This window comes from Dendrobates tinctorius, unplaced genomic scaffold (genome assembly GCF_039654945.1).
Source record: "Dendrobates tinctorius isolate UK_male_01 unplaced genomic scaffold, ASM3965494v1 ptg000243l, whole genome shotgun sequence".
Classification (NCBI taxonomy): domain Eukaryota; kingdom Metazoa; phylum Chordata; class Amphibia; order Anura; family Dendrobatidae; genus Dendrobates; species Dendrobates tinctorius.
The window spans coordinates 12330326-12353545 of record NW_027361910.1 but is presented as its reverse complement, the minus strand read 5'-3'; the positions used below and the strand labels follow the sequence as shown (position 1 = coordinate 12353545).

Sequence of the window (23220 nt, the reverse complement as noted above, 5' to 3'; positions counted from 1 at the left end):
AACTAAGGTTCCAATGCAGCTAGACTGCCAGCTATGGAAGGACAATCCACTGACCATTCTGAAAGCTCGGTTCAAGTGAGTTATCTGGGTGTTTTTTTTTCTCATGTACTGTTACATCTGCTATCTGTAGTATATTACATGGAATGATCCTTTGTTCCTTTATAGGACAAGGACATCCCTAAAAAAATCTATGACCCATCTGCACCTAAGAGGAAAGGGAGATGAGCGATATGTAATACTAAACTGCCTGACGAATACATGAAACAATTATGCCCAGAGTGTATTGTCAAAGTGGTAAAGAGGAACATCCCTCCTTTATGACCGACATGAGGATCATAACTAGAGAGGGGGTTACAGAGTTGGTCACCCTGCAATACTCCCTGATGGCTCCCAGGCAAAAAAGACCACGGTGCGAGAGAGAATCCAGTTCTGAGTAGGAAGAATTATCAGGCTACACTGACACTGGACAAGAGGAAAGGGAAAAGTTTATTACAATTCCCCCAGAAGAGAAAAAGAAATACCTTTTCTCTTGGCAACACTGACACCTTCTTATCGGCCGTCAGAGATGCCATGAAGGTTAAAAAAATAAAATAAATAAATCTTTATTTTTATATTGCGCTAACATATTCTGCAGCGCTTTACAGTTTTGCACACATCATCATCACTGTCCCCGATGGGGCTCACAATCTAAATTCCCTATCAGTATGTCTTTTGGAATGTGGGAGGAAACCGGAGTGCCCGGACGAAACCCACGCAAACACGGGGAGAACATACAAACTCCTTGCAGATGTTGTCCTTGGTGGGATTTGAACCCAGGACCCCAGCCCAGGACCCCAGGACCACTGAGCCACCGTGCGGTTGAGGATACTCTCCAGCCCTTCCTGTTAATAGACATATAAAGGCTATGATCCTGGAGGAGTGGGAAGACGTAGAGAAGACCCTAATGATCTCAAGAAGCTTCAAATCACGTCTTCCCTTTGAGCCTGAGGAAGTAAAATTATGGGAGGAAATTCTTAAAGTCAATATTTCTATAGCTAGGGTAGCAAAGAAAACTGCTAGCCCTCTTGAGGACTCATCATGTTTGAAGGATATTGTGGACAGAAAGGCATATGGTCTTCTCAAAAAAGCATAGTAGTCATCTGCAGCTATAACCAAGGCTAATATAGCGTCTTCCTTTGTAGCAAGATCCATGAATATATTGATAGAGGAGTTAGAGGCTCATCTAAGGAAAAAGACATTCGGGGATGAGATCCTCGAGTCTCTACCATTACTCAAATTGGCAACAGGATTTATGGCGACTCCTCAGCTAAGTCAGTTAGATTTGCCGCAAGGAATGGGGCACTCTCCAAAACTGCTAGGTGAGCAATCTGGCTAAAAGCCTGGTCCAGGGTATACGTAATGAAGTGTCTTTTTACCCCCTGAGCACCTCCATCTACGGGTGGTAGAGCCTGGAATTTCCATACTTTTGGTCCAGGGTATAGACACTCCAAAAACAAATTGTGCTTCATTCCCTTTTTTGGCCTTCGAGTGTTTGGGCTGGTGCTAGACGGCATGCTAGAAAGGGCCTTGGCTGAGAAGTAACAGTTTCCAGAATAAAAACCTAAAAGGGCACCATCCTTCTGGAGGCCTTAATCCCATCAGAAACCGGAATATACCGATAAAGGTATGACCAGTAGATGGAGCTACCTTAAGGGGGAGGCAGAGGAAGGAATACTTTTCCCAGTTCAGCAAATAGCGCGAGTAGACAATGATACCAGGAAAGTGGAGGGAAGACTGCAGTACTCTCTCAAAGCCTGGTCAGAAGTATCCAAGAACCCATGGATACATCAAACAATAACCAGAGGATACAATATACAGTTTGTGCAGATCTCTCAATGAAGAAGATTCCACCTAACAGCTATTCAGTCCCCTCAGGTTTCAAGAATTGGTTTAGTGGACTCAGAGGCAGTAGTACCAGTGGCAGAGTCAGAATAGTTTCTCGGATACTATTCAAACCTATTTTCAATTAAAAAAAAGGAAAAGAAAAAAAAACGGGGGCGATTATCACACAATAATAAATATAAAGTCTCTAAACAGGTAGGTATCCTACAAAAAGTTCTGGATGGAATCAATAAGATCTACAATTCAGTTGATCTAGGGAAATATGGTACTGTGGACGCTAGATCTCAAAGAGGCGTATTATCATGTGCCCATTCACCCTCACAGCCAGTGTTATCTAAGATTCTCGTTGGAAGATTGAGTAAACATTCAGCAGGACAAGTTCAAATACCTGTCGATTGATCTTTCATCAGCACCACACATCTTTAACCAGCTGTTGGCAGAGTTTATAGCTCTCCTGGGGAAACAAGGGATATTGATTGTCCAGTATCTGGACGATTTCCTGTTGATTGCAGAATTTCCCCAGCAACTAAAGGCCAGTTTAACATCAACTGTCTTAGTTTTAGAGAACTAAGGATGGATCATAAACTGGAGATAATCAGATCTTGTGCCAGGAAGACAGAAGATCTTCCTAGGAATGCTCTTGGACTCCGAACAGAAGATGTCCTTGTCAGAAAAGAGACAAAAAGAACTCTGAGTCAAAGTTATAGCTTTCAGAGGGAAATCACAAATTTCCATTGGAAAGGCTATGAGGATTCTGGGACTAATGACTGCTTCTATACCAGAGGTTCGCTGAAGTAAATTCCAATAAAGGCAATTACAAAATGAGGTTCTGACTGTCTGGAACAGGTGAAGAGATGGGCTAGACAAGTATATTATATTGTCAGCAATAACAAAGAAAAGTCACTAGCCTGGTGGACTTCCCGAATGAATCTGAGGAAAGGGATTATGTGGAAGCTGTCCCCATTTATAGCTGTCACGACAGACAAAAGCAGCAGCGCCTGGGGGGACCATGTAGAAGATCAGTGCATACAGGGTTCCTGGCAAAAATAAGATCCTCCCAGGTCATCCAACCTCAGGGAGCTTCTGGCAGTCTGGAAAACGCTAAATATACGTGGGTCAAGTATAAGGAACAAACACATCAGAATTCTGTCGGATAATATCACAACAGTAGCCTTCTTCAGATATCAAGTGGGACCAAAATGCCACCATCTACAGATCAGAAGGTCTTCCTATGTGCAGAGGAGATGGTGCTATCTGTCACAGTGATACATCTGAAGGGGTCTCAGAATTTCGTAGCAGACTTTCTCAGCCAGAAAAATATTCACCCGTTGGACTGGAAGCTGAACTGGGAGGAATTTTGTCACATTATACTCCGATGTGTTGCATCGTGGACAAACCTTAACACCTTTTACAGACACTATAAACAGGATATTTTATCATGCCAAAAAAATGGTCTTCGGAAGAAAGGTCCTCCAAGCAGTAGTCCGCCCTGAATGTATCCTCTTGTATTCTCCTGATGGTGCTGTCAGGACTGACATCCTGGAAAGTAGGCATTAGTCTTACCAGTAATAGGTTTTCCAGGAGACCATCATGACAGCACCTATTACATTCCCTCCCTTAAAATTCCTATCCATCCTGATGTGGTGCTTGAAAAAAATCACTGTGGGTTTGTAGAGAGAGGGTCCTTTTAACCTCTTGTGCGTTCCTGTCCTTATCAAGGATATGAGGGACAATCTCCTGATGGTGCTGTCATGATGGACTCCTGGAAAAGCTATTACTGGTATGACTAATGCCTACGTTTTGTTCATTCTGCTTCCCAAAAAATCTGAATAGAAAGTGATAAAAAAAATCATGTGCCCGAAAATGGTACCAATAATAACAATGTCAAATCGTCCCACAAAAAATAAACCCTCATATTGCTATGTCGGCAGAAATTTATAAAAAAATTATAACTCTCAAATATAGCGATTCAAAAACTTTTTGCAAAACAAAATGTCGTTCAGTGCGTGACAGCAGCCAAACATAAAATTACAATATAAATATGGTATCGCTGTGTTTTCACCAACCCGAAGAATAAAGTAACTTATATTGCACCAGTAACGGTGTAAAAAATAAATAAAGCCAACAGCAGGTGAAGAATTGATTTGTTCATTTTGCCTCCCAAAAATGGCAGTAGGCTCGGCTCACATTTATCCTTCGCTTAGCGCTTGCACCTGGGCTTCCATTTAGGTAAATCTCTGATATACGTTATATATTCAGACGGAACCCCTGGTGGACTATTCGCTATAATGAGGCAGATGTAGACACTATGGATGCTATGATCCTATATGTGTTCGTAAGCATGCATAAAATTGCTGTTGGCCACAGTGCTTCTCTGAAAAGAAGAACACTGCTGAGCAGAGGTAAGAATTAGTTCAAAGTTACTCTGATGCCTCATTATGTTGAATGAATCTTTCAGGGGTTTCATCTAAATAGCGTCATTATGAAATTTAGGCCGGGATCACACATGCGAGGAATACGGCCGAGTCTTGCATGTTAATACCTGGCACTGCCGCCAGCACCCAGGAGCGGAGTAGCAGCTCCTTGTATTGCTATGCGGCAGCACGCTCCGTTCCCGTGTGCCGGCGGCAGTGCCGGGTATTAACATGCGAGACTCCGCCGTTTTCCTCACATGTGTGATTTCGGCCTTAGATGGAAACCTCTGTGTAAGTACTCAGCAAAGAATAAATGTTATGTAAATTGTTCCCAATAAAAGCTCTCAATCCACAAAAAAAACAAGTCCCCACTCAGATCAGTCATTAGTCAGTGGAAATATAGGGGCGTCCACGGTACTGGCAGCAGAAAGGCTCTGGAAAAGCTAAATGGTTCCTCCTCAAATGAAATCCAGCAAATTTTGTGCTAAAAAAATCCAAATACCTCCCTTCCTCCTGAGCCCCACAGTGTGCCTAGATCACAGTTACATCCACATTCAGCATTTCTGTAGTAATGAGAGCCAGCTTAATTTATGGGGTTCATGTCTTCAGAATTAAGAGTTGGGCGCAATGTATGGCTACTACAATATATTGGGCATTACAATGGCAGATTATACATTTTCACTCCGCATCATTCGCTGCTGCTTGTTTCTGGCGATCTTCCATGGAGTCCAAATCGTCACTGCACCTGTAAATAGATTCCTAGAGGGGTGCAATTTTCAAAATGGGGTCACTTGAGGGGGGGATTCTGCTGTTCTGATACCTCAAGAGCTCTGCTAATGTGACATGGCACCATTAAACCATTCCATCAAAATATGCACTACAATATGGCGCTCCTTCCCTTCTGAGCTTTGCTCTGTGCCTCTAAAGTAGTTTTCGACCACATATGAGGTATTGGCATACTCAGAAATTGCGTAACATAGTTTGTGTTCTATTTTCCCTTATTATCCCTTTTGGAATGGAAAACTTGAGACTTGAGTAACAATTTAGAGAAAAAATTGGTAATTTTACATTGACTTAGCCCAATGTTATACTATTCTGTGAATCGCTTGAGGGTTAAAAATGCTCACTACACCGCTAGATGAATTCCTCAAAAGGTTTAGTTTCTAAAATGGGGTCACTTGTGGGGGTTTCTGTATTGTGGCATGTTAAGGGCATTCACATTCTGTTTCTTGGCGGATCCGTTTTTTTCCCATTGACTTTCATTATCGGCAGATCTTGACAGATGGTCATCTGTTGGATCGGTTTTTGCACGGATCCGCCAAAATTTTGGCGTCCGCAGACATGACAGGACGGACACTGAAACGTTTTTTTTGCTGGCCGGATCCGCATTTGTACACTGCGCATGCCCGGAAGAATTGCCTCTGCTGGAAATTTAACCCTAAATGCCAGGTCTGGCGGCTGAAAATAATTCTCTCTCTCCTTTCCAAACAGTTGCGGATCTGTGTCCCGCCATTTTCGCGGATTGCAAAGGTTTCTTCTTGTGGAGAGTGACATACCAGGTCTGGCACGCCAGTATGACGAGATTTAAACACCATGCATACGCCTCTCGAAATTTAAATATCCAAATTGTCTTTTCAGAGAGGAAGAGGACTTGTACTCTAGTGCCACCTACTGGAAGTAGCAATCCTGCAAGTCATTATCAACCCTTTAACGAGCCTTGTCACATGACTTAGGATAAAAGCCAAACCAGAATCACAAGTGATGGGATAGTGTTTTTTTTTTTTTTTTACTTCTAGAGCATTAGAACTTGGTTTAAGCAATTATTCCCTGTACTAAAGAGCTGGTACTTTGCAAGGCGCGCACCAGTTCTATAAGGTCCAACTCAGTGCTTACTCCCTAATACAGTCACAGTAATCCCATAATAAAATGAGGTAAAATTTCAGTGAGTAGTTTAGCCATTGAACAATTTTGTTAGAGTACACAGTGATTCCAAAAAGGATGTAGCAAAATTATAGCCTTGGTATTCATAACCAAGGGAACTGAATACAATTTCTGCGTAATTTCCATTGGTGACACGGTAGATGTCTAGGCAGTAGTCCTGTTCTTTTCAGATGTGTGCCAGCATATCCTCTGCTGTGGACTCCACTGTTTGTGATACAATGTGTCATGTCATTCAGAACCTGTGGCTGGAGGGGAGTATCTCCCCAAAAAAGAGGGAACATAGACATTGCATCTGCTCATTGCATATAACTCATTTATTTGGGGTAAGTCTCTCATGTGCTTAATTAGGGCATATCATTTTTCTGCACCCCAAATTCCAATGTTGCGGTGATTGACCTTCCCACTGAGGTGAAATGTAGCCTCATTGCTAGACACCTGCCTGTCAGCAAATTCATCCTCTTCCAGACCGCCTTACAAGTAGAGATGGGCAAACCCGAACAGTAAAGTTCGGTGTCCGTACCGAACACCTACTGTTCGGGCATGGACACCGAACATGGACTTCACCAGGAAGTCTGTGTTACTGTTCGGGTTTGGCCCCCCGAACACCAGGTGTATGCACATGACAGCGCAGTAAACACTGCTTCTGATCGGCGGTAAAATCATTACTGCTGGTCAGACAGCTGCGGTTCCCACGCTGTCAAATGACAGCGCGAGCCTCCAACTGTGATCGGAGGTAAAAAGTTTACTTCCGGTCACTCGCGTCGGCTAATGGGACTACTGCTAACATCAACCTACGTCTGCTGTTGCTAACAAAAGAAAAAGGAGGCAGCGGCTGATGGGAGGGAGTATTCATTAGCCTGCGCTCTAAATAAAGAAGTAAAAAAATGGCATGGTTAACCCTTTATTTTTGATAACTAGCATAGCAAAACTGACTGCTGTGTGATGTAGTTGTCAGCGTTGGCAAGGCTGGGTATTGTGTTTTTTAAGTTTATTTTAATAATTAATTTTAAAGTGTGGGGCCCCCTCCCCTTTTTTGGCAACCATCCAAGCTAAAGCAGATAGCTGGGGGCTGGTGTTCTCGGGCTAGTAAGGGGCCATGGATATTTGCCCTCCCCAGCCTAAAAATAGCAGCCCGCTACCGCCCCAGAAAAGTTGCATCTATTAGATCCGCCAATTCTGACACGTTGCCCGGCTCTTCCCACTTGCCCTGTAGCGGTGTCAAGTGGGGTTCATATTTGTGGGGTTGATGTCATCTTTGTATTGTTAACTGACATCAAGCCCACGGCTTAGTATTGGAGAGGCATCTATAGACACCTATCTCTTCCTAATCCTATAGTTGTATTGTAAATAAAAACAGCCAGAATAAAGTATTTTATTTGAAATAAAAACAAAACACACTTTTCCTTTTTTATTTAAAAATAACAAACACAGTTATACTCACCTGACACCCATTCCATTGAATCCCTAGGCTCTTGTAATAAAACCAAAATAAAAAACAATATCCCTTACCTGTCTGATCATAGAATCGTAGAGTTGGAAGGGACCTCCTGGGCCATCTGGTCCAACCCCCTGCTCAAAGCAGGATTCGCTAAATCATCCCAGTCAGATGTCTGTCCAGCCTCTGTTTGAAGACTTCCATTGAAGGAGAACTCACCACTTCTCGTGGCAGCTTGTTCCACTCATTGATCACTCTGTCAAAAGGTTTTTTCTAATGTCTAATCTGTGTCTCCTCCCATTCAGTTTCATCCCATTGCTTCTAGTCTTTCCTTGATGTTCTGTCCCACGCCATAATTCATGTTTGGGGATGAACAGTTTTCAACCTGGACGGTGCCAAGATGCGACTGTCCAGGCTGAGAACCACTGATGAATGAGCAGCGGTGACCTCATCGTGGCTACCTGCGGTCACTGAGGCTGTGTTCCCAGCCGGGCCAATGACCTGCGATGACCTCCCTCAGGTGGGATCACCGCTAGCACAATGAGAAGTCTCACGGTGCAGGGATAAGTTCACCACAGTGAAATTCTGCTGAAATGCAGTGAACTCACCTCTGCATCGTGAGACTCTGCTTTAGCAAGGCTGGTTGTCAAAATGGGGGGCCCACACATTTTTTTAAATTATTTAAATAATGAAAAACATCTTGGGAACCCTTCTAACCCTGATAACCAACCTTGCTGACAGATGAGGGTTGCAGTCCACAGCTGTCGGTTTTGCCTGTCTTGTTATCCAAAATACAGGGGAACCCATGGCGTTGTTTTTATTATTTAGCGCACCGGCTAATGAATACTCCCATCAGCCGCTGCCTGCTCTCGCTATTATTAGAGGCAGCAGGTGTCAGCTGATGGTAGTAGTAGTCCCATCAGCCTACACCAGTGACCACAGGTAAACTTTTTACTTTCAATTACAGCTGCGGGCTATCAAATGGCTCTCTGACCCAGCAGTAATGATTTTACCGCCAATCAGAAGCACTGTTTGCTGCGCATGACAGCGTGGCAAACGCTGGATATTCGGGCCCCCCATTCTAGTACCCGAACGTGAATTTTTTTTTTTTTTTTTTTTTTTTTTTTTTTTTTTTTTTTAACTGTTCAGCTTATCTTGCCGGACCCGATCATCAGGGGGTCTGTTAATCTCTACTTACTAGCAATTCAAAATGGACAGCATTTCGGTTTGTCCTCTGGTGTCAGCTCCTGAAGATGATGTAATTTGTATGGCTTGCATTGCAGATATTTTTGTAAGATGCCCCGTACTGTGGTGTGCGTCAGTATGAGTTCTATACTAGCCAGCCAGGTCAGCTCTCTAGGACTATGTTGGTACATGGCTCAAATCCTGTTTACTGTCTCTTCCAAAGTCTTTAGGCCTCTTTCACACTTCAGTTTTTTGTGTCAGTTAAAATCCGCCAAAAAGGCGGAAAAGCGGATCCGTTCCTAACTGATGTGAACGGAAGCCACAGGATCCGTTTAGTGACGGATCTGCAGAATTTTAAAGGAACCGCTGGCCGGGAAGGAGAGAGAGAGAGAGAAAGAGAGAGAGAGAATTTTTCGTCCGCCAGTAAGGATTTGAGGGTTAATTTTCTCCGGGCATGCGGATCCAACAACAAAAAAACGTTGGAAGGTCCGTCCAAGCATGCCGGCGGACGAAAAAAATTTGGCGGTTCCTCATAAAAACGGATCCAACGGATGGCCATCCGTCAATATCCGCCATTAATGCAACTCAATGGAGAAAAAAACGGATCCGCAAAAAAAAGGCGGCTCCGTTTTTTTCAAAACCTGGCGGATTTTGACTGATGGTCAAAAACGGAAGTGTGAAAGAGGCCTTAGGCTGATCAGGCTTTTCCCATGACATAAACACCCAGCGGTTTTGACCCATAATTTCTATGCAGATCACATTTACAAAATTTATTCTGAAAATTCTGTTTTACTGCCACAGCAGACCTCATTTTTGCAAATTCAAAAACGCAAAAAAGCTTTTCCTTCTTCACTGTCTCCATGTCGCACTAAGCAATTTTAAATTTACTTTTGCGCCATTCTTTTTGAGTCTCCCTGTATAGCATTTTGTATACACTGCTCAAAAAAATAAAAGGAACACTTAAACACCAGAATATAACTCCAAGTAAATCAAACTTCTGTGAAATCAAACTGTCCACTTAGGAAGCAACACTGATTGACAATCAATTTCACATGCTGTTGTGCAAATGGAATAGACAACAGATGGAAATTATTGGCAATCATCAAGACACCCGCAATAAAGGAGTGGTTCTGCAGGTGGGGACCACAGACCACATCTCAGTACCAATGCTTTCTGGCTGATGTTTTGTTCACTTTTGAATGTTGGTTGTGCTTTCACACTCGTAGTAGCATGAGACAAACTCTATAACCCACACAAGTGGCTCAGGTAGTGCAGCTCATCCAGGATTTCACATCAGTGCAGGCTGTGGCAAAAAGGTTTGCTGTGTCTGTCAGTGTAGTGTCCAGAGGCTGGAGGCGCTACCAGGAGACAAGCCAGTACACCAGGAGACGTGGAGGTGGCCGTAGGAGAGCAACAACTCAGCAGCAGGACCGCTACCTCCCCCTTTGTGCAAGGAGGAACAGGAGGAGCACTGCCATTGCCCTGCAAAATGACCTCCAGCAGGCCACAAATGTGCATGTGTCTGCACAAACGGATATAAACCGACTCCAAGAGGATGGTCTGAGTTCCCGACATCCACAGATGGGGGTTGTGCTCACAGCCCAAAAACGTGCAGGACGCTTGCCATTTGCCACAGAACACCAGGATTGGCAAATTCGCCACTGGCACCCTGTGCTCTTCACAGATGAAAGCAGATTCACACTGAGCACATGTGACAGACGTGACAGTGTGGAGACGCCGTGGAGAGCGATCTGCTGCCTGCAACATCCTTCAGCATGACCGATTTGGTTGTGGGTCACTAATGGTGTGGGGTGGCATTTCTTTGGAGGACTGCACAGCCCTCCATGTGCTTGCCAGAGGAAGCCTGACTGCCATTAGGTACTAAGATGAGATCCTCAGACCCCTTGTGAGACCATATGCTGGTGCGGTTGACCCTGTGTTCCTCCTAATGCAGGACAATGCCAGACCTCATGTGGCTGGAGTATGTCAGCAGTTCCTGCAAGATGAAGGCATTGAAGCTATGGACTGTCCCACCCGTTCCCCAGACCTGAATCCGATTGAGCACATCTGGGACATCATGTCTCGCTCCTCCACCAATGTCACGTTGCACCACAGACTGTCCAGGTCTGGGAGGAGATCCTTCAGGAGACCATCCGCTGCCTCAATAGGAGCATGCCCAGGCCTTGTAGGGAGGTCATACAGGCACGTGGAGGCCACACACACTAATGAGCATCTTTTCCTTGTCATGAGGCATTTCCACTGATGTTGGATCAGCCTGTAATTTGATTTTCCACTTTGATTTTGAGTATCATTCAAAATCCAGACCTCCATGGGATATTCATTTTGATTTACATTGATAATTGTTATGTTTTATTGTTCTGAACACTGTAACAAAGTGGGGGCTGGCATTGCTGCATGGCCTCCCATTCCCCACTCGCCAACTTACTCACTGCTCCAGGTCATGCTGTGATTTCTCTCTGCCGCCAGCTCCTTACCTTGTCTCCTGTCTGCTATGTTCATGTTTCCTGACTGTGTGTATAGGGGGGCAGCGCCTGAACTTTCTGCTTCTTATGGAGTCAGGGTGCACCTGCCTAATGTGTCCCTGACCAATTACCTAGAGCCCTCTACAATTTAGGGCTGCCCCACCCACTGGAACATTGCCTGAGCAATGTCTAAACTCAGTGTTTTGCCCCTGAGTAAGCCAGGCCCTGTTCTGTGTTTCTCCTTCTCTGGAGGCTACACTCCTAGCTTTGTCTTGTGCCTATCTGTCTGCCCTCCAGGAGGCAGTATGTCCTGGTCTCTGTGCTATAGCTCCTGACCTTGTCTTGCCTAGTACCTCCGTCCGCCCTCCAGGAGGCAGAATATCCTGGTCCTTGAGTCTTTGTCCCTGTACTTTGTCTGAACTCTGTTCTACCCCTGCCTCCTTGTCTTTGGCTTTTTTCCCTGCTGTGTCTTTCCCTGTGTACTCCCTGTCTGTGCTCTGCACCCTTGCAGCTCCACCTGCTGTACACCTTTGCAGCTCTGCACTCCTGCGGCTCCGCCTGCTCCACATTCCTGCGGCTCCGCCTACTCCGCACTCCTGCGGCTCCGCCTACTCCACACTCCTGTGGCACCGCCTTCTCCGCACTCCTGCGGCTCTGTTCCTAACCTTCTTTGTCATACTCAGCTCTTTCCTGTCAATACCCGTACCTGCTCCTCCGGTGTGAACAGGTCCACACCTGTTCTGTCATACTCCACTCCTTCCTGCCTATACCGGTACCTGCACCTGCTGTGTGAACAGGCCTCTACCCGTTCCTTCTCATACCACGCAAGCCTGCCCTGCGTCTCGTCCGTGCCAGCCTGCCCTGCGTCTCGTCCGTGCCAGCCTGCCCTGCGTCTCGTCCGTGCCAGCCTGCCCTGCGTCTCGTCCGTGCCAGCCTGCCCTGCGTCTCGTCCGTGCCAGCCTGCCCTGCGTCTCGTCCGTGCCAGCCTGCCTGGGTACCAGCCGGGCCTGCCGTGCCCACCTGCCTGTCTGTCACTCGCACCTGACCAAGTGTCCTGTCCCCGAGTGGGATCAACAGTCACAGCCAGACACCACCCTGGAATGGCACCTGGCAGCTGCCTGCCGCACAACCCTGACCTCACCATTGGAGGCTCCAGAGAAGACTAAGGCAGCTGTCTTAGTCACGCCCCTTCCAGGGTAGTCTGGTCTGTGGCACAGTGGGGCCACAACCCCCCGCCTTGAGCCAATAAGCCAAAGCGCGAGTGCGACAAACACATTCCACTATGAAATGATTAAAAATTTGCAACTGGAATATTTCATTCAGTGATATCTAGGATATGGTATTTTAGTGTTCCTTTTATTTTTTTGAGCAGTGTATTATGTATGATATATAGTGCATTTTATCACTATCTATACTGTATAACCATATATAATATTAGGATATTATTCTTACTAAGCCGCATCGAATGAAGTTCAAAGCTATACGAGATCGGTTGACCCTCTTGTCCTCTATGGAAGAGAATATATTTTTAGGTTTAGTTATACTTTAGTGTCACTCTGAAGTAGATCAGTGCCTTTTGTGGCTAACCAGCTCAAGAAATGAAAAAAATTGAGAAAGCAAATCTCTTGTCAAAGGATCTCCTTAGTTAAAAGCGTATACCGTCCAAATATCTTTTCTCTGTTACATACTAATGAAATCACAATGTAGAATTCACAATCCCAGATCTTGACGAACCTCAGTAATGTTTTTTTTTTCTCCATCAACCATTTCATTCTGTTAAAATCAAAACCTGTTGAACTAGGTTAGATATTTTCCAGAAATGGACTCTATTCTCATATTCTTGTAATTGTGTGCGGCGTTTGCTCAAGTGACAAAAAAGAAATGTGTATGTTTTATGTTTACATGTGGGACATTCTATGATTTTCGGCATTTTGGAATGCATCTACATAATTAAAGTGAGAGAAATATTAATTATGAGAGAGATTTTTTTTTGAGGCTACAGAATAATTATACCGGTCATTGCCCATGAGCAATCTTTCGATTGTGCCCCTTCCACATACCTCACCACCGTATCTGCTTGTCATCAACCACCGGTGTGCCCCTTCCGCACACCTCACCACCGTATCTGCTTGTCATCCACCACCAGTTTTCCTTTTCCTGTCTTGCGTCATCCTGGTCTGACAGCACCCCATAGCCCTGTCACAGTAGGGTCCTGCAAGCTAGGCATGTCCTGATCTTTTCAACCTGTTACATAAGGAGATGGTGAGATGCCTACTGCAGTAGAACTCTAAGGACGTTTGTGTTGTTTTTTTTGATAGACCAGTGTTTTGAGGCCACCTTCAGTTGACATCCCACCATCTTCTTAGGTAATAGAGCATTAGGAGTCCAGGAGTGACATGCTCCTGTGACGTTTTTTCTTTTGTCCGGTCTTCCAGGCCCTTTTGCAGTCGGTGTGGCTGTTTCCGATCTAGTTCCACACCTGATCTTATCCTATCTTCCCATGTTAAAAACCTATCCAACAAGCAATAAAGGTTTTATTTATGAATATTGGTCTAAGGATACTGCATGTCTGAATAAGATAAAGAAGTTGCATCTCCCACTCACTCCTTCTGTCTCGGATGTATTATCAGCTCCCACTTGGGTCCTTTGCAGTCCAAGGTATGAAAAGCTTATTTGCAATGGTAAAAAGATAAAGAGGCAGATATTGGTGTATAATCTTTTTTTCACTTATTTTCTACCCATTCCCCACACATTATTATTGATAAAGGCTTGTTCACACCTCTGTAATCCAGCACTGTACAGGAGGCATATGTAACCGAAAAGGAAATGTACAGTAGTGTAATCTAAAGTGTGAAAACTGATTATCTGGGTACAGGCAGTACAACAAAACTGATAATACGTTTGTAGGTTGATAATCCATATATATTGTAAATGGGATGATTTTCTTTGTCAGGCTACTCAGAGTAGCATTTAATGGTGCAATGCGGATACCTAATTATTTTGAATTTACATTCGCAGACAAAATTGAAAGTAAGAAAAAAAATCTTTTTTGACTATGTCTAAATAAATCTACCTTAAAAACTGATCTGTGCGATCCTACTCCTGTATACATCTTGGGGATGTAAGAGATTGTAGCAGAAAATTCAGTGACTGTCCTATACATCTGAATGGAGCACATGAGTATTTATATTTCATAGGCAGTTTATATTTTTTTATTGTGTTTGTTTGATCCTAGCATTTTAATTCTATTTTTCCTTTACAGGTAGACCCTTTATTTACAAATGAGGTTAAAGCCAAGCTTCATAAGTAAGTATTTTAATTGAGATATATCAAATCCACATAAAAACCATGTGGATTTTCAACTGCTTTCTCTGTCAAGAGAGACAGAAACCGCACAGAATTTTACATGAGCAAATCCGCAACATGCACACATAGCCTAAAGATGACTCAAACAGTGAATTTAAAAACGCCTGATATTTAGTACTTGGAACGTGAACTAATTTAATGAGAACCTGGCAGTAGGTTTTTTGTTTTTTTTTAAGCAAAACTGCCACCTTTTAGGTTTCACAATAGTGTAAAAGTAGGTGACGCAATTCAGTTTAAAAGCATTCTGTAAACTTCAAAAAATGAACTAAAAAAAAAAAACAAACAAAGAAATTGATATATAGTATGCCTTTTTTTCCCAAAGAAGTAATCCATAATGAAAGCCTTCCAGGTAAACTGAGAAAACGTTTCCGAAATGTTCGTAGGTTGGTTTTGTGACGCTCTTGGGGGAGGGCTAGATCTTTAGGAACAGCATTATGATCCCCTGCCACCTGATTCAGACATGCTGCTATACTAAGGGTATGTGCACACGTTGCGGATTGTGCTGCGGATTTTTCCGTGCGAATTTTGCAAAATCTGCAGGTAAATCCACAGGTCAAAAGACCTGTGGTTTATCTGCGGTTTGACACCTGAGCAGGTGTAAAACCCCTGCGGAATCGGCACAAAGAATTGACATGCTGCGGATTAGAAACCGTGGAAAAATCCACAGCATGTGCACAGCGTTTTTGATTTTCATAGATTTTAATGGTACTGTACAAAACCGCTGCAGATCCGCAGCAGAATCCGCAGCGTGTGCACATACCCTTATAGATTAATGCATGTCTTCAACTTCTATTAATGAGAATCTGTCACCACATTTGACCTATCTGAACTGTTAATATGGACATACAGGTTGTAGACTGCTGAAAACAGTCCTCCCTGTGTGCCTCATATCAGCTGTGTTGTTGCTGAGAAATCCTCTTTTATCACGTTCTATAAATTATGTTTCCCAGGCTCTGGGGAGGATGGTGCCTGGAGATCACTCTGCCCCCAGAGCTTATTTTAAATATAAGGGGGAGTTGCCAATGTTACGCGGTTACCAGTGTGCTGTGTAATGGCTGCTCTCTCCTTTCCTGATAGCTGACACATCTGCAGGTCCCTCTCAGCTTCCAGCTCTCAGAATGGGCTGCAATATTGTTGCAATACAGCAGAGCTCAGAGAGAAGCAAATGTCAGTTCTCCTGTTCTGTGTTGGTTACTTTTCTCACACTGTTAATGTCTTTTCTTCATGTAAAATAAGCTCTGGGGGGCAGAGCTTATCTCCAGGCACCATCTGCCCCAGAGCCTGAAAGAGGTCACTTGTATAACATGATAAAAGATGATTTCTAAGCAACAAGGCATCTGATATGAGGCACACAGGAGGACTGTTTTCAGCAGTCTATAACCTGTATGCCCATATTAATAATTTAGATAGGTCAAATGTGGTGACAGATTTCCTTTGATGATAATGTTTTTTTTTCTTTACAGTTTTTTTTCCTGGGTAATTAGAATAATTAATACACAAGCTTTATGTAAATTACTTTGCACGAGTCAAAGAGATACTGCTAGTAGGCACAAGAGTAATGGTGGCCATGCCCTAAACCTGTCTAGTTCTACTTACGTGCATTTCTAAAGACAAGACACATCATCCCCATTTGTTCTGTAATCTTGTACATATGCCGTTGTCTTCTAATATTGTTGCATGCACAACAAGGCTGGATCTACTTGACCCAATCAGTAATGTCTCAATCCATGGGTTTACGTCTTTTATTTGGCCACGCATAGGCGTTCTTACATATACACTGAATGCACCAGAAGTTGCCAGATTGTGGCAAGGTTTTGGCCAGGCTGCAAATTATTTATCCTGTCCCCATCAAACCACTAACATGCAGGCCATTACCTATCCCCTCCGTTTCCACTTTGGCAGAGCCACATCTTTGTGTAGGGCAGCAACAGGTCTTTCCTGTGTAATTCCTCATACGTTTAGTGCCGTTCTGTTAGGGCGCGATGGGGTTAATTCCTGGCTCACTTTGTGAGGGCTGTCTTCTATTTAAGTACCTAAACCTCTGACTCCAACTACCAGTTAAAAGTTTTATCTTTTCTTGTTCAATCATAAGCTATCTGCTCCTGCTTTGCTTCTTATAATCCCGTTGTCTGACCACAGCCCATTTCTTGACTACTCTTTTTCCTTCCATTTTTGTAGTTTGACTGTCCTACTGTTTCTGAACTGGCTACCTGACCATTTCTACAAGCATTGGCTTGGAGCTCTTTTTAACTAATGGGTTAAGGTCAGGGCAACCCCTCAGATCTCGTAAACCAAGTGACTTTGTGCTAAGTTTGCCCATGGTGACCATTTTTAGCACTGCCAGGTGACCACAGATAGTCACATTTTAGCCAAACTGGGTGAGTATAGTACATGGGCGCTATAATGCTTTGGCTCAGCGGCCCCACCTCATTGACTCTTGTATGGTTAATATCCATATCCTACATGCATTGATTTGTATTTTTTGTTCTTCAAAATACTGAACCTACTATTACACATAAGGACACCTTTTGAAATCTAAAATTCTGAAGGGTAAACTAGTAGTGGCAGATTAGCACACAAAAACTGACAGGTTTCCATCAATTCCTCATTTTATTGAAATACTTAAATTTAGTGCTAGGCCTGCTGCTGACAGAACCATTGTGTAGTGTCAGGCGCACACATACGTGTACGGGGTTGTAGAATATGTGGATAATACATCGTGATGTTAATGTTCACAGTATTGATGGAGTTCACCTCATTGAAGAAATCCCACAGGCGGACTTACAAGCTCTGATAAAGAGAAGCTTTGCCGTGGTGAACAGCTCATTGTCTGAGGGGATGTCGGCAGCCATACTTGAGGTAACCACTTCTTCAGTTTGCACTCCCATCAAGGTATGGCCAGATATTACTACGTTGTAGCATAAATTGTAGGTTATTCTGGATTTCACTGATAAGTAATGAAAATGTCCCCAAAACAGCATACTGTATGTTCATGGTCTGCTGTATGCTCTGTCCCTTAAATGTGCAGAATTTACTCCTGAGGTCTTCAGGTCCAGGTCAACCATCTATGTACATCATGTGTGTAACCTAATGTATACTCTGCGTTCCTTAAGTCTTGCATTCTTCTGGCTTCACAGGCTATGGACTTGGAAGTCCCAGTGTTGGCAAGGGATATACCAGGCAATGCTGCAATAGTGCGGCACGGAGACACTGGCTTACTCTTTTCAAACCCCAAGGTAATTTTTCACTGTTGAAAAACATCAGAAGTAAGATATTTACCTAGTCCTTCCTGAAACATATTATACCAGAAATATGTGATCTGTTTTAGGCAATTGTCACATCATTGGAAACATTATATTTATTTTAGAAATGACTTAGAACGGCCAATTTTTCATCTGTGGGCTTTCGTTTTTACCTTCTCTGCTTTTAAAAGCCATAATTTATTTTTATTTTTCAGTCTGAATAGCCAAAGCTTGTTTTTTGAGGGGTGAAGTCTTCATTGATACCATTTTGGGGCACATATGACATTTTTGATAACTTTGAATTGTATTTTTTTATGAAGGTATGGTGATGAAGTCATGACATTTTAATTTTTTTTTTCCATTACTGCTTTTACTGATCAGGTTAATTAATTTATATTGGCAGACTGTAAGCCCACAAGGGCAGGACCCTCTATTTTCTGTAGCCGTCTGTAATTGTTAGTTTGTTCAATGTAATTTATATTCGTATTTGGTATGTAACTCCTTCCAATGTACAGCACCATGGAATCAATTGTGCTGTAAAAATAATAATAATCATCATATTTTCATCAGACTTTTATGAACATAAAGATACCAGATATATTTTTATATTTTTAAGATTTTTTTTAACTCTATTTAATAGTCCTCTTACAGGACTTGAACCTGCGATCGTCCAACCACTGTACATATTTTAATTCTGCAGTATTGAAGTATATAGTTTAAATCTAAATCTCCTTTGAAGCTCAGCATATATCTATCTTCAGAGGAGTACCAAGATGGCAGCGATGGGGATCCTCAGCAAGCCACTGGATTCTGTATTGACCCATCAGCGCCTCACAATCACGTAACGGGGAACTAATGGGAACCGGCACGTACTTGCACCAGCAGTGACATAATTTAAATAGAACTTAACTCTGATGCCAGCTATTTATTATAGCCAGTGTCGGCTACATGTAGAGGAGATCTCAGCTTCTCGGCTCCATACATAAGTGGTCACCCCTAGCATGAATGTAGAGTTATGCCCATATGCGCGGAGAGGTTAAAAGGAGTCTATCAGTCCAAACTGACAGCATATAACCTTATAGGGGATTTAGTGTCTGTATAAAATGTTCACCTTTCGTGCTCTACTTGCAGCCTCCATTCTGCAGAAACTATAGTTTAATCAAATATGCTAATCGGGGTGGTTGATGCACTCTGAGCATGGCCAAGAGGCTCAGAGCACCATTCTGCCACCTAATTTTACTTGGGTGCTCCTTCCTCACTGGTGACTGACAGCAATGACTGGTCTACACTGAGCATTGTCTGCAAAAAAAAAAGCTCAGGCAAACCAATGATTTCAGTCACCAGTGAGGGAGACGAGGCATGCAAATCCAGCTGGAGGAACAGTGCTCTGGGCCTCTGGGCACACCAAGAGTGCAACAAGCCCTTAATTTAAACTTCAGTCTATGCAAAACAGAGACAGAAAACTAAAGTTGTATTTAAATAAGTGCTGTGTCCCCTACAAAGCTATATTCTTACTTTATGCTTCAAGATTGGTCAGACCGACTCCCTTTAATGTTTAAAGGGAATCTGTCACACCATTTTTCGCTTATCAGGTGCCGGCACCGACATCAGGGGTTATCTACAGCATTCTGTAATGCTGTAGATAAGCCCCCCCCCGATGTAACCTGAAAGATAAGAAAAACACATTAGATTATACTCACCGGGGGCATGGTCGGGTGCGGTGGGTGTTGCGGTCCGACGCCTCCTATCTTCATACGATGATGTCCTCCTCCTTGCTTCTTCCTCGGCTCCTGCGCAGGCATACTTTATCTGCCTTGTTGAGGGCAGAGTAAAGTACTGCAGTGCGCAGGCGCCGGGAAAGGTCAGAGAGGTCCGGCGCCTGTGCACTGCAGTATTCTGCTCTGCCCTCAATAGGACAGAGAAAGTACACCTGCACAGGAGCCGCGGCAGACGCAAGGAGGAGGACATAATCGTATTAAGATGGGAGGCGCCGGACGGGACGGAGACACCCATCGGACCGGACCGAACGCCGGGGTGAGTATAATCTAACTCTTTTTTTCTTATCTTTCAAGTTACATCGGGGGCTTATCTACAGCATTAGAGAATGCTGTAGATACCGTAAGCCCCTGATGTCAGTGGCGGCAGCTACTAGGCGAAAAATGGGGTGACAGATTCCCTTTAAAGCACATCCATCGGAATGGAACTTGCACTGGTTTGTAAATGTATCTCTTATACCATGTTCACGCGTTCAGTATTTGGTCAGTATTTTACATCAGTATCTGTAATCCAAAATCAGGATTGGAACACTCAGTGGAAATGTGTAATAGAAAAATGTCACCACTTCTGTATTTTGCACCCACTCCTAATTTTGGCTTAGTGATGGTAAAATACTGACCAAATACTGAACTTGATGAATGTGACCTTAGCGGTTTTACATGTACTAAGTCCTTGGTTCAAATGCGGGCTGTAATGTCCTGATCAGCTGCAAGTCTCCTGATCTCAATGGAACAGCCTCATAGGCATGTATGAGGCTGTAGAGTTCAGGTCAGGAGACCTGTGGTTCATAAATAGACCATGAATGTCAGACATGTAAGACCGACTTTATGGAAAGTCAATTGAACGTACTACTTCTGGGATCGGCCGACTGTCTGATTGATATGGGAATGACCTGAGTCCTCCCCGATCGCAGCTGTGGCTAGGAGTGTTGGATTTCAACATGACCCCTGCTTTGTTCCCAAGAGAGATAAGCAGCTGCCAGAGGTATCTGGCATCGGCTTTTCCCACTTAGCATTTTGAAAATACCTGCATGCTCAGTTGAGCCATCTTCCAAGTATCTTTAAGTTGTCTTAAAGCTGAAATTAGTCTGCTGTGATCTGAAGACCTTCCCCCCCTCATGTTTCTAGGAACCTCGGGGTTCCAGAGAACGTGGCTGGTAAACATGCATGTAATGTGTAGTAAAAGCAAAACTAAAAAAAATACTGACTTTGTTTTTTATATTGAAACTACAAAGTAAATACAAAACTAGTGCGGGTTTGATTCTCTCATATTCTGCCATATGAAATGAATTAATTGTAACTGTAATTTCATAAATTCGATTTTTTTTTTTTCCGTAAAATGATGACCCCACTGTCTGGAAGCATGAGCCCAGCACAAGACAAACCTCTAAAAATGCCTTAGATTTGGAAGAAAATGTTCCTTTTAAATCCAGTTAGTGCTGTGAGGGATGCAGAAAAAAAGCATAAATTGTATTGATCTAATGCCCTCGCCAAAGGAAAAAACGTGAAATCAAATAAAAAAAAAATTCACTTGAAGGCATGTGCGGGAAGAATGGTCAGGAAGCTGCCTACATACCCACAATATGGTCTCAATGAGAAATCTTCTATTTCTGGTGGGAAATTACACTTATTAAATACATGCGGTTGCTTTTATACAGAGTGATTGACTTTTTTGGTCTATGCAAGAGATGGCAACCGATGGAAATGCAGGTAGTTTTTTTTTTTTTCTGCTTTGAATCAAAATATGTGTTGGAAGAGAAAATGTTCAGACGTCTCTCACTTCATCATATTTAGCCAGTATATTCTACAGAGTTCCATACCCAGGACTGAAAATGTCACGGAGCAAATAGTTTTATTTATCTAAAGTTAGAACAGCGGAAAGCCATCGAGAAATGCCCTTCATGTGTCGAGATAGGTTACAGGTATGTGGGGACGACAGGTTGTGAATATTCACTTTGAATGACAAGTTGATGTAAGGAAGTGTTTTTCAGGCACTTCTCAAAATACTAAATATCCTGTTATTTAGGAAGCGGTTCTTCACTTTTATGCTGCACGATGGTTGAGATTCTTTTCATTATAAAGTAGCATAGCAAATATGTAAAGGGAATGTATAATCTAGAAAAACATGTTTCTGTTTTTATTTTCTAATTGTAATTTTTTTAAAAATATTATTTCAGTACATAATTATGATTCAGCCATGTTGGCTGAGCTGCTGCTAACAGCATTTGGAGGTAAGGTGTTGTAGGCATGCTCTGTAGTCTGTGCAGAGGTCTCTGTGCTGAGTAGGAAATGTGCTGTGGCCATCACCTGTTAATGGGCCATCAGCTTTTGGCTTTACAATAGAAGTGTTACCTTTCTTCATAATATATTCTGATAACAAGGAGATGACTGCTGAGAAGTGATCTCAAGAACAGAAAGTGTCAGTGTTTTGTGAGACACAGTGGTTACAGTGACATCTACAAAATTGTGTTTACGTATTGTTTATTTGTGTGGGAAATGACTCCTACCGAAAACCTTTCCTTTCAGGTTCTTGGGGGGTGCCCCCAGAACCACCAGCAGTTGTGCATATGTAAATACCCTGCCTAACACCTATGGGGCATTGTTGTCCGCAGACTAGTTGGCCCACTTAGCATGTTATCTTGCCCCTCTATGGGCGCGATAACATGACTTATGAGCGCCGGCATAGTTACCTGCGCTATACATACCTCGCACGGCTTCTTTCCCTCACTGCATTGATCCACTGAAGGCAGATGTACACGTGCCGGCTTCAGAGAGGCACATGGCGCATGACTGGTAGTGTTCCTCACTTCCAATCATGCGCAGTGCGCCTCTGTGATGCCGGTATGTGTACACCTGGCTCCAGAGGATTAATGCAGTGAGAGAAAGAAGCCGTGCGAGGTATGTATAGCGATGACGCTGGTGCTTGTAAGTCATGTTATCACGCCCGACTAGTCTGGAGACAATAACGCCCCACCGACTAGTCAAAGCCTCATTTACATATCGTAATTGGACTTTAGACATACTTTTTTTTAAAGATCTGTGTATGTCTGTAATGTAATAAAGGGAGTGTTAGGCATGGTATTTAGATATGTAGACACAACTGCTGGTGGTTCTGGAGGCACGGGGAACCTGACAGGTTCCCTTTAAGTAAAATAAAGAAAGCGACTTTTGCACTGTAAGGCTATGTGCGCATGTTGCGGATTTGCTTGCAGAAATTTCTGTGCGGTTTCTGCATCTCTTGGCAGAAAACGCAGTGGAAATTCCGCCCTTTTTTTGTGCGGATTTAATGTTTTTTGTTGCGGATTAAGGCTGAGTTCACACGTTGCATTTTTTTCGCGTTTCCGCGGCGGTTTTAACCGCGCGATTTTGCCGCGAAAACGCGAAAAATAAGCATCCCATGCATTCCTATGGGATTCCGCAATGCTGTGCTAATGCTGCGGTTTTTACCGCGGCGGAATCGCTTTGCGGTAAAAACCGCAGCATGCTCATTAATTTGCG

At 43.4% G+C, this 23220-nt stretch overlaps 1 protein-coding gene across 13 annotated transcripts in view; it reads left to right on the top strand.

Annotated features, from left to right (window-relative positions):
* Positions 1-23220, top strand: part of GLT1D1 (glycosyltransferase 1 domain containing 1) — a 228622-nt gene that overhangs the window by 174268 nt on the left and 31134 nt on the right. For all 13 annotated transcript variants that reach the window (XM_073557074.1, XM_073557080.1, XM_073557082.1 and 10 more), the window contains 3 exons: positions 14602-14645; positions 17444-17564; positions 17843-17941. In XM_073557074.1, coding sequence (XP_073413175.1) covers positions 14602-14645; positions 17444-17564; positions 17843-17941 — 264 coding nt within the window. The remainder of the gene's footprint in view (positions 1-14601; positions 14646-17443; positions 17565-17842; positions 17942-23220) is intronic.